General features: G+C 38.0%; 1 protein-coding gene across 2 annotated transcripts in view; it reads right to left on the bottom strand.

Moving 5' to 3' along the window:
- Positions 1 to 12,576, bottom strand: part of DGKI (diacylglycerol kinase iota) — a 312,556-nt gene that overhangs the window by 213,555 nt on the left and 86,425 nt on the right. For both annotated transcript variants that reach the window (XM_033193175.1, XM_033193176.1), the window contains exons 10-11: positions 6,356 to 6,438; positions 4,399 to 4,459 (exon numbers count right to left, since the gene is read on the bottom strand). In XM_033193175.1, the coding sequence (XP_033049066.1) occupies positions 4,399 to 4,459; positions 6,356 to 6,438 (144 nt within the window). The remainder of the gene's footprint in view (positions 1 to 4,398; positions 4,460 to 6,355; positions 6,439 to 12,576) is intronic.

Raw genomic sequence — 12,576 nt, 5'->3', positions numbered from 1 at the left:
AAATGTAGGCTAGATTTTGAAGACTGTACAAATAGAACATAAAATATCTTAATGTTTATAAATTAACACATATTGAAATGATACTATTTTAGATAAATAAAATATATTATAAATTAATTTCACTTGCTTTTTACTTTTTTAAAAGTACCTTCTAGAAAATTCAAAATTGTACAAATGTGGCTTGCATTAAAGTTATCTTGAACAATAGTCTATATTACTATAATGCTACAGCTATAAGAACCTTAGAGATCTGAATGCATTTCTTTGTAGATTTAGAAAGTCTCAAAAGAGGTTAAGGAACCTGCCAAAGGTTACTTCCAAGTGCATTATTGGGGAATGTATCCCTCTGCTTCCTCGGTTTTTTTTTGTTTGTTTGTTTGTTTTGTTAGTTTGTTTTTGAGACAGAATCTCACTGTGTCACCCAGGCTGGAGTGCAGTAGTGCAATCTTGGCTCACTGCAACCTCCACCTCCTGGGTTCAAGTGATTCTCCCACCTCAACCTCCCTAGTAGCTGGGATTACAGGCATGTACCACCATGCCCAACTAATTTTAGTATTTTTAATAGAGATGGTGTTTCACCAGGTTGGCCAAGCTGGTCTCAAACTCCTGACTTCAAGTGATGTGCTCACCTCAGCCTCCCAAAGTGCTGGGATTATAGGCGTGAGTCACCACACCTGGCCTTTCATGTAGTTTTTAAATAACATACAATTAAAGTAGCTAATATTGAAGCCTAAGAACTTTTTTCCAAAGTAGTGCAAACTTTCTATACTTTCAATAATACTTTCTAGATCTTAAATAATACTCTGTATTTAAACTAATTTGGTTATGGGGTAATACAGCCTCATCCTAGTCAGTCAAAAATATTTAACTTCTGATTTCTCCCTGAGCTTTGTCACTTTACTGGCAGCATTCTGCCAGCTTCTACAGTGATAGATGTGCTCACTGACTAATACCTTATGTCAAATATATACCTGAATTCAGAATTATACTCCGCTTGCCTAAAGCCAGCAGTTTTCGTCATGAATTGCTCAGGCTGTTTCCTCTATATAAACTCTGCCTTCAATCACAATTAAAAGTTTCATTTTCTAAACTCACAAAACAAAAAAATATCAATCACATACCATGATAAACATTTCATATACCCCAAGTTTTTCACAAAACATCTTATTCTAACAAGGTAAACTAAACTTGGGTTTATATAAGGTACAAGATAAGCAAAGTCTTGATTCTGAGTATTTTAACTACAGATGTTACCACTGACCAAAATAATTAAACACCAACTCTAGGGTAAACGTACTACTTTTATTTTAGGCATGCTGAATGCAAGTGGCCATGGGACACCCAAGTGTAAATGACTAGTACATTTGTGAATTACATCAGAGGAGGTAAAAACAGAAGTTAAAATATAATGTCCCTAAGAGGAAAAAGTACCTACCACATTAAAAAAAAATTAGTTATCCTTATGGAATACTCACAAATTATGGTATCATTAATGAAGAGTTGCTTGAAAAGACTGGATATGAAAAGTAGAAGTAGGTAGTCTACATGTCAGGAGGCTGACAATGGCATCAGAGAGATCACAGACATTCGAAACTGTAATGGGATCTGGCCATTAGGGATTTATTAAGATTGTACCAACATTCACTTACTCATCATTCTGGGTTTTGCCCCAAATACTCTATTGAAACTGCTTTCTTGAAACTCCATATGCAATGGTAACTTTTCAGTCTCTCCTTAAAAGTGTTAACTACTGCCTCTTTCTTGAAACTCCTTTTTTGGTTTGTTTACTTGCCAGAACATACTGGTGGTTGTCCTATTCTTCTATTTTTTCAGTTATTTTCCTTTTGGACTTTGGCTCAGACCCCATAATTACGGGTTTCACAAGTGTGTGGAATTGGCTGTCTTTTCTCTTTATCCTTTATTCATTGGAATCCCATACTTTCAAATATTCATCTAATTGCAGAGAATATCTCAATACTACATGACCTAGCACAGTGCTTCCTCCACATATCTGCTGAGTAAAGAAGGAAGACAGGCAGGCACGTGGCTCACACCTGTAATCCCAGCACTTTGGGAGGCCAAGGCGGGTGGATCACAAGGTCAGGAGATCAAGATCATCCTGGCTAATATGGTGAAACCTCATCTCTACTAAAAACACAAAAATTAGCCCACTGTGGTGGCACGTGCCTATCGTCCCAGCTACTTGGGAGGCTGAGGCAAGAGAATCGCTTGAACCTGGGAGGCAGAGGTTGCAGTGAGCTGTGATCATGCCACTGCACTCCAGCCTGAGTGACAGAGCCAGACTCCATCTAAAAAAAAAAAAAAAAGGAAAGAATAAAAAAAGAAAAGGAAGAAGAAAAGAGAGAGAATGAGGGAGGGAGAGGTAGAATGGGAGATTCCATGGAGAAGGGGAGGCCTGGGAGGTAGAGCACCCAAGGCAACAAAGAAGTCCAAGATCTGGGGATGTTATGCGTAGCTTATATGAATTTGAGTTAAGAAAGAGGAAGGACGACATCCTCAACTTACCTGTTTTTGTCACTGAGGTTTAGAAAAGGAGAAAAGATGTGAGTGACATCTGAAGTCATATGAGAAGGCAAGTAGATGCTAAAATAAGGAAGATAACTATGGGTATGGTAAAGAATCACAATGAGTTTACCCTTTCATTAAAGACAACTAAGCTGGGGGATGCTTGAGTTAGGAAGAACACAGTATATATCCATCCTCAGGGGGTTCATTTGGATGCAATTCTCACTAAAGAAAGTTGGGAAATTTTGTCCTAGCACATCCCTTAAATATATCTCCCTAGAACAATAAAATCAATTGAAAATTTGTATTGTGTGGGAAAAAAATTCCATGGTCAAATAATTTTGAAAACCGTTGGATTTTAAAAAGTTAAATAGGTTTGGGTTCTTTGCTGTAAGACATTATAATGAATTTTATAAACTAATATTGTGTAATATAAACCTTGAAGAAAGATAAAGACTATTTTTCCCAACTGAACATTGTTTTTACTCTCCACAGAGTATCTGAAAGACCGATAAAAATCACAGTTCTATTTCATTGTGATGGCATTTATTGGTATGTAATGTGTATCCAACCCTACATTAAGTGCTTATGTGCTCAGAGAGATAGTATTGGAAGATTTTGTTGCTACCTTTGAGAATAAAACATTCTAATTAGGGAAATTAGAGAAAAGCTAAAGATAGTTCATGATACAATCATAGATCCTATGAGATCAGATTCCAAATCCAGAAGAAAAAGAACCAGACAACACTATCTAAATGTCATGATTCTCAATTCTTTACTTTGTTAAATACATCACTATAAGTAGAGGCCAAATGAAGAAAACAGATGAGGCATAATAAGCAGGAGAAAATATATCCATGATATTAAACTTCAGCCCAATTCCACGTTTTTTTCATAAATACAAACATACAGTCAGATAGAAGGAATAAGTTCTAAAGTTCAGTGGCAGAGTAGGGTGAGTACAGTCAGCAACAATGTATTATATATTCAAAGTAGCTAGAAAAAAGAACTTGAAATGTTCCCAACACATAGAAATGATAATCTAGGTAACGGATACCTCCAAACCTTGACATTATACATTCTATGCATATAACAAAATATCACACATAGTCCATATACACGTAAAATATATCAACAAAAAAATATAAATAGGACCAATTAATAATCTTTAAGGCAAAACAACAGTCAATATTCTGAGATTTAGTCCCACTAGTAAAAAAAATGTAATAATTCAGTTGTGTCCATGTATTTCTCCCTACTGTGACCAAATTATTAAGAATAAATGGTCACGCCTGTAATCCCAAAACTTTGGGAGGCCAAGGCGGGCGAATCACAAGGTCAGGACATTGAGCCCATCCTGGCTAACATGGTGAAACCCACGCTCTACTAAACAATTACCCAGGTGTGGTGGCAGGCACCTGCACTCCCAACTACTAGGGAGGCTGAGGCACAAGAATGGCGTGAACCCAGGAGGTGGAGCTTGCAGTGAGCCGAGATTGTGCCACTGCACTCCAGCTTGGGCGACAGAGCAAGACTCCGTCTCAGAAAAAAAAAAGGGAACAGGTCAGCTTATATTTTAAAAGGAATTTATCTATAATCTTCATTTTAATGATTTGACCACATTCCTACTTCATGGCACAGGGAAGAATACAGCACAGTTGAGGGAGTGAAGCACACATTAGAACGATCAAGTATGTATTCATAAGGACAATAACAAAGTCCTTTGTTACTCTTAGGGGCTATGATTCACGTGAGAGATCTATGTGTGTTAGGGGATTGGAAAGACTGGGCAATGAATAAAAAGAAGTGGCACAAGAAAACAATAAGAAAGATCGAATTGGCAGAGAACTGGATTCTCTTTCAGGGACCTACCGTTCCATCCCCACCACAGGCCAGAATTCGCAGATTTGGTACTTTCCTATACAATTCAAGCCTGTAGAGGAAATAGAAGAAAAAGTAAACAAAAGAACATTTCACTGGCTAGAGCAGAGAGAAAGCAGAGGACAACATGGGTAGGGGCGGTGTCCACTGGAGAAAATGTATGATCCTGAGGATGACAATGCTATCATAGGTCCCAAGTAACCACAGGAGGAATGACTCCCACAAGTGGAACAGGTGTAGGCATCAGACATTATTTTTGAATGAATAATTCAGCATTGGAATTTAAGGGATTTTAGGATGTCCTAGTTTTATTTCTCATAACTTTTATTACATGTCAGCATTACGTTTCTCATTAGTTTTGACTTCTTTCTCTTTTCCCATCATTTCCTCTTCTCCTTTCCCCAAGAAAATCATCATTAATTGATAATCAATAGTCCTTATATATCCCCTCTTTATATTTATTAGCTTTCCCTGGATGTATTTACTTTTTCTAACTTACACTTTCTACTCTTAATCCTAAGAAATCTTTTTCAATGAGATGGGGAGGCTTCCCCATTATCATTACTATCACATCTACGATTCCATCTAGCCTGTCTCTCAGCTGAGTCACTTACACACCACTTTTACCTCCAACCCAAAGTGGGAAGATTGACTGATTTTTCTTTATCTCAAACTTCCCTGCTTGAAATAAGATCATTTTGTCTTTCCTCTTGGTTCTCAGGAAAATGCAGTGACACTGCTCCTGCTAAATCTTTCGCTTAGGTGAAGCTGTAATTGAGAAAATATCACCTATTTAAATCACAAAATACGGGTTTCTTCTGAAAATATTTCCTGTCCTACCATGTTCTTTATGGTGACCTCTGAAGTGTCTCTCTAGGGTCTAACTAAAGTGACAAAATCTTAAGAAAATAAGCTCCTAAAATGGCACATCCCAGGATAGCAGATTTGCCTTAGCACAATAAAGTATAGAAAATAAATATATGGGGGGTATGTGTGTGTGTGTGTGTATTATAGGGACAGAGAGAGAAAGAATCTTACAGCAAACTCAACTGGCAAAGAAATTTATACATTAAGAAAATAACAAATTAATTTTAATATTTTCTAATCTACATGCTTAAAATAAGTAATTTATCCATTTTATACAATAATACTATTTATCTAGAAATCACCTATTCCTCTAATATTGTTACTTATTAAAAAATAAATGGTATCCTTGTGTTCTAACATTTATCAGATAACATCTGAACTATCCTAGTACATGAATTTAAAACAGGGAGACAGAGAACAGCAGAAGTGTCCTTGGTCTTTTCCACTGTGTGCCTCTCCACCAAAGGGGAGAAACAGGATATGGGTCACCTACAATCTAGAGTTTGTTTTAAACACTTCTAACAAAAGCAGGGAATGAGATTTCTGAGATGCTCAGAAAAGGGATTGAGCAGGAATTAATATGTCTTCCCCACACTTGTGCAGAGTCCTCAGGTATAATCAATTGATTCTGTCTCTCGTACACACACACGCGCGCGCGCACACACACACACACTCTTCTCAGTTCAAATGTTTGTAAACAAATATGGCTCCACCCTCCACAGACATACATTTACATTCCCACTAATGTGCATCTCCAAAGTTGTACATGAAGAAATAGAAAAACAATGGGTCCTTTCTCAATTCACAGATTTGTGGAGAACAGTCTACAGTTACACACATGTAAGTAACAAACACACTAGACGTATCCTGAGTTAATAGCTGAGAAGATATGTTTTGAAGGGAACTAAGCCAAGAAAGAGTAGGAGAGAACTTTAGATGAAGTTTTAAAGGAAGGAGATACAGGTGAGAAAGTAGGTGACAGACGGTCAGGAAATACCTCACAAGGTAATCAGATAATGAAGCAGAAAGTGCTCACTTGCCTAAAATACTTATGGATCATGGAGAATATTTCCAGACTTACGCATCTTTTGGCCCTTCCTGAGAAAGATCAAAGACTTGCCGTGGATTCAGGTACCACATGAACATCTGCAGGACTTTGGTTCCCTGTAAAAAATAAATACACAAAAAGGCAATAATAGGAAGAAATTTCCCACTGATCATTTAAAAAATCAATCCTTTTATTTAAAATAATACACGGGGAATGGTGGCTCATCCCTGTAATCCCAGCACCTTGGAAGACTGAGGCAGGTGGATCGCTTGAGCCCAGGAGTTTGAGACCAGCCTGGGAAACATGACAAAAATCCTGTCTCTACAAAAAATACAAAAATAAGCCAGGTGTGGTGATGCATGCCTTTAGTCCCAGCCGAGGAGGCGGAGTGTGCTGTGAGCCGAGATCGCACCATTGCACTCCAGCCTGAGTGATAGGAGTGAAACCCTGTCTCAAAAAATAAAAATGAGTGAGTGAATGAATGATGAATAAGCAAATAAAATAATATCTAATTATAAGCAGTATAGAAGTGTAGTTAAAATTACCAGCTTTGGTCATGGATATACATAGGTTGAATGTCAGGCTAGATGTTTATCTAACCTACGTAACTCTGGGCAAGTTTCGTAACTTCATTTAGCTCAACCCACCTTTTCTTTAACACAGAGACAAGAATACCCAGTTTGCAGACTTGTTGCAAGGATTAAAAGCCATAATTTTTGAGAAGTACATTACAGTGTTTAAAATGCAGTAAGCCCTTAATGAATAATATTTATTTTACTATCATTAATGTATGACAATCCATACAGAAAAGTTATTAGTGAACCTATGTAATTTGACATTGATTTTCACTTTGTTGTGCAGATTATTGTCTGTATAATATAAAATATGGGCAGCATTAGCTAAGTATTAATATAATTGTATTTATGTATTTAATTTTATTTTATTTTATTTGAGACGGAGTCTTGCTCTGTCACTCAGGCTGGAGTGCAGTGGCGTGATCTTGGCTCACTGCAAGCTCCACCTCCCGTGTTCACACCATTCTCCTGCCTCAGCCTCCCGAGTAACTGGGACTACAGCCACCCGCCACCACACCTGGCCTTTTATTTTATTTTATTTTTTTATTTTTAGGGGACACGGGGTTTCACCATGTTAGCCAAGATGGTCTCGATCTCCTGACCTCGTGATCCACCTGTCTCGGCCTCCCAAAGTGCTGGGATTACAGGCGTGAGCCACTGTGCCTGGCCAATATAATTTTATGGAAATACTGTTTTCTAACTGAAGCAAAAGTATCCCAGGCTCCCAGTTATTTTATGTATATATATAAAACTTCCTTAGTAAGATCACAGCTTACTTTGACATTTTCAATCTCCATGACTATACCGGTTTGTTTAAGCCAAACACTTCTCTCTCACATGAACATTTTTGGGGCGTTTTAAGTAACTGTGACATTTATAGAGATCATCATTATAGCAGACATAAGTCACTTTAGAGATCATTTTTAAAGTGGATTGAGCAAACAAGAAATTCAAGAAGAATCTTTTTATCAAGCAATACCAAAAGAGCTTTAAAAATGAGCAGGACGCCCCATTTTATCACCCATAGCAAATAATATTTGAGCAGTTGAGCCGAGTGTATTGCTCATAATATTGTTGTTTTAGTAGATATCATAATTGCTCTTTCTTAAAATATTCCTAGGTTTGTTTAACTAAAAAACTGCATTTAAGAGTCATTCTAGTATAGTAAACGTAGTACGAAATTTCAGGTCAAATTAACTTCAGTGTTCTGAGTAATCATGAGCATTTATAACCCTGCAGAAATGCAGTATATAAAATAGAAAGGATGTCCACTTTCCAGGGTGAATATGAGAATTAAATCAATCAGTAACAGTCACGTATCTAGCACAGTATGTGGCACAAAACAGACCTTTGTTAATGTTAATCCTTTTCTTTTTTGCAGCCTGTTAATCTATTCATTAAATTATACTTGCAAATGTGAGCTGTAAAGTGTAGCTTATAATTATCACATTGTTACTCCTGTTGTTACATAGGCCAATGCAGGTCTTTTGTTGCATGTACCAGCCAAACCTGTAATTTGAAAGTTCTGCCTTATCATGTGCTTGCTATAATTTTAGGAATCACACTCTATCTAATAATTACAATGAATCCTTTAGTTTCACCAAATGACATATTTTGCTTCCTATCAAATTCAAGCAGATTTAGATCTATATACACACTAAATACTGGATCATTTTCCCTCTTCTCATGCTGAGCCTTGCTATGAAGTATGTTTGAGATTATCTTGAATAATCTTTTATGTTTAATAGGTAACACGGGAGTTATTTTAATGACCAACTAATTTATAAAACATTTCCAACTGACTTGCTAGAAAATTCTTTGTTCAGGCCGGGTGCGGTGGCTCACGCCTGTAATCCCAGCACTGTGGGAGGCCAAGGTGGGCAGATCACGAGGTCAGGAGATTGAGACCATCCTGCCTAACATGGTGAAACCCCGTCTCTACTAAAAATACAAAAAAATTAGCTGGGTGTGGTAGTGGGCACCTGTAGTCCCAGCTACTCGGGAGGCTGAGGCAGAAGAATGACGTGAATCCAGGAGGCAGAGCTTGCAGTGAGCCGAGATCACGCCACTTCACTCCAGCCTGGGCGACAGAGAGAGACTCCGTCTCAAAAAAAAAAAAGAAAGAAAGAAAAGAAAAGAAAATTTTGTGTTCAGTTTTAGATTCCTAGAGTAGTTTGAATTGTTGATGTTAATTACTCCTTTCCACCTTTGCTATAGGAGAATGCACATCTCAGTTTCAGCCTCCCTATCATGCAAACATTACTAGGTAATTAACATCTTCCAAAAAATAAAAATAAAAGGCATTGAGAGATTGTTTTCCTTAACTTGAATTTCTCTAAAAGGTCTGAGTGGCCGCAGAGGTGCCATTTCTATTGCAATCTATTGGAATAACATCCCTGCAATCGTGTAGAGATAATTTGCATAGCCAGACATGGCTACCCTGTTGAAGTTGACATTCAGGCATGATATGACTACATCTTTTAAAAAGTAATCTTCTTTCTAAAATATGGTATTTATTACCAAAAATGGTGTCTAAAAGAAAGCATTGAAAAAATGCTCCACCTAGTGGGTGGAGAAACAAAGATCTAACTCACACATTTAAATGAATTCTATTAACTCTGCTGTTACCTCTAGGTTAAGTCACTTTAAAGCTTTAATAGAAGTAATTTATTAAATGTAATTGAATGGTTAGACAAATATTAATTCACCAGGAGAAGAGTAATTCGTTTCTTCCTCAATAGTAGGATTAAATCTGCTCATTTAGACACCTGTCACTCACTAACAAGTCTCCAACACTCTCATAGTTATCACATGAATGCCAAACACAAAAACTGCAACTTTTGTGCAAGAGTCTAATTTTCTCTAAATGAAAAAAAAAAAAACAGCTTATATGCCAATCCCAATCCATGCATGCTGTTGTAGATATACCTCACTGACCACAGAACTTTTTTAGATACTATAAGAATGGATATTCCTAAGGAGTGAAAAGAACATTATTCTTCCAAGCAGCAGGTACTGGCGAGGGAGTGCAACAGGAGAATACAAATTCCCAAAAAGTGGCTGGATTTAACAAGAGTCATTCATTCACCTACTATGTGACAGGCACAGTTTTAGGTAAGAGAATACAGAGAAATACACAGATGAACAAGACAGAGATGATCTCGCTCTCAGAAGGAAGTTCTGTGCATTATTTATAAAGGAAAACATAATGACAGTTGTTGGGGTGTGGAGAAGCAATCAAGAATGGATCCGTTCAAACAGCACATCAATCTTCATCAAAGCACCATAACTCTAGTGTAGGCTGAAACTCTGCTGTGTTACTAAGTCTTGGTTTATATCATGCAGGCATTGTCTACATTACAGAAAGAACAACTGCCCAGACAATAAGAAAGGCCTGAGAAAAATACATTAATGAGAGGAAGGGCTTAAGAAATAATTATTTCAAACTGCTTCAAACAATCCAAACAGAATGCCTCATTTATTCAGTAATACGTATTGGACCCCTACTCTGTCCATGTGTACCGTCAGGATCTCAGAATCTACTGGAAGGAGAGCAAAACAAAATAAATTAATTCACTAAAGAAGAGAACTTCTCTGATACAGATGTCTGCTGAGGAGGATGAGTGCCCAGAGGAAACACTCTTAGCCCAAGTTGAGAGATTAGAAGGCACTGTAAGTAAAATATCTGAAATGTGTCTTGAAAAATGAGTAGAGTTAACTCTTTCTTTCCACCCCAAATAGATGAAGAAGTTTCAGAGCTTGGGATTTATAGAAAACAAGGAGTCATTGAAAAGTCTTAATTAAGAGATTCAGACCACCTTTTTTTTTTTTTTTTTTTTTTTTTTTTTTTTCTCCAAACTGACTTTTTTTTATGCATCACTCTGGCTACAGACTAAGAAGCCAGACCTATCACAGGGGCTAGTTTGGGTCTTAGCTGCCCAGTTCTCCCACCAATATTATGATTTCAGAAATAGGACTTTTCATAGATTCATCATTTGGTTGTTTTAATTCCATCTGTTGAGGCTGGCTGGACAAGAAGATCTTGAGATTAGATTTTGACAAGTGTCCTCATCTATTGACTGCCCTCTGCCCTCTTCCCTGCCTACTCTAAACCTTAGGAGCCTAAACTTTTATCTAAATGTAATTATCCTTGAATTATCACTTGGTTGTGAAGTTTCCAGTACTGCAGAAAAGTAACTACTTCATTAAAGTTGTTTGTCCAATTATTTAGAAACAGTTTGGGGACTAAAATTTCTCATCTGAAGTTATTTACTCTTTCTGTCTTCCCCTTCTCCCCACCTTGATGTGACTGGCCCCCAACTTAGGAGGGGTGGCCCTAGTCTGAGAAAGCCTATTCCCAGATGGTGGTGTAAACTCAGCTGGCATGAGTCTGTCCACAGACTGGATACCTCTTCCCTGATCACCCTACTGATAAAGACCTGGGGCCTTTAATCCAAGGATCCAACTCCTGCCATACCTCTATCCTAGGATTCCACATTGAACAGCGTGCAAAGCCAGGGTCTGGATCCCTCGGCTCTGGGGGATGATCAGCTAGAATCATCCTAGAGGTCAGAACGTTGCTTTACCCTGAAGTTAAAGTCTAGGTCACTGGAAGAGAAAGTCATGAGAGAACGTGAGGGAGAGACAGTGTGAAAGCAGGAAACACTGAGAAATATCACGGGATTCTATAAAACTCAGAAATATGCTAATGAGCCCAGGACCTCAAAGATAAATCTAAGTTTTGACATTAAGGCAAACAGACGTGTAAGGGAGGGGGCCTATTTCTCTAGTACTCGAAAGTTTCCACACACAGGAGGGGATTGCATCGGAGTAAACTTTATCTTCCACTTACTACCTCTTTCCACAGAAGGAGGTATTCAAAGTTGAAATTCTTGGCTGGGCACAGTGCTGTAATCCCAGCATTTTGGGAGGCCGAGGCAGGCAGATCACCTGAGGTCAGGCATTTCAGACCAGTCTGGCCAACATAGTGAAACCCCGTCTCTACTAAAAATACAGAAATTAGCCTGGTGTGGTGGCACATGCCTATAATCTCAGCTACTTGGGAGGCTGAGGCAAGAGAATTGCTTGAACCCGGGAGGTGGAGGCTGCAGTGAGCTGAGATCGTGCCACTGTACTCCAGCATGGGTGACAGAGCAAGACTCCGTATCAAAAAAAAAAAAAAAAGAGTTGAAATTTTGGTCCCTGATTCCTCAAATAATTCAAATCCCAATAATACAATAGCAGCAGCGCTACCAAGCTCTACAGCTTTGCAAAACACCCAGTGTCATCTCTACCTTAAGAGTGTTGGAAAAACAAAGAGACAACTACTGTGAAGTTTAAAAGAAGAGATTTAACAACCTAGGTGCTCATCAACAGAAGAATGGAAAAGAAAACGTGGTACACATATGTAATGAAATAGTCTTTGACCATAAAAAAGAATGAAATCCTGTCATTTGCAGCAACAAAGATAGAACTGGAGGTCATTATGTTAAGCGAAATAAACCTGGCACAGAAAGACAAAAATTGGCGTGCTCTCACTCATATGCAGAGGAACTAAAAAAGTGGATCTGACAGAGGTAGAGAGTAGAATGATACTTACCAGAGGCTGGGAAGGGTGTGGTGGGGGCAGGGAATGACCAGAGGTTGGATAGTAAATACAAACATACAATTACATAGAAG

This window comes from Trachypithecus francoisi, unplaced genomic scaffold (assembly GCF_009764315.1).
Source record: "Trachypithecus francoisi isolate TF-2019V2 unplaced genomic scaffold, Tfra_2.0 Lachesis_group4, whole genome shotgun sequence".
Classification (NCBI taxonomy): Eukaryota; Metazoa; Chordata; class Mammalia; order Primates; family Cercopithecidae; genus Trachypithecus; species Trachypithecus francoisi.
Note: the sequence above shows the minus strand (reverse complement) of the source record. Positions and strands in the feature narration are given on the sequence as shown.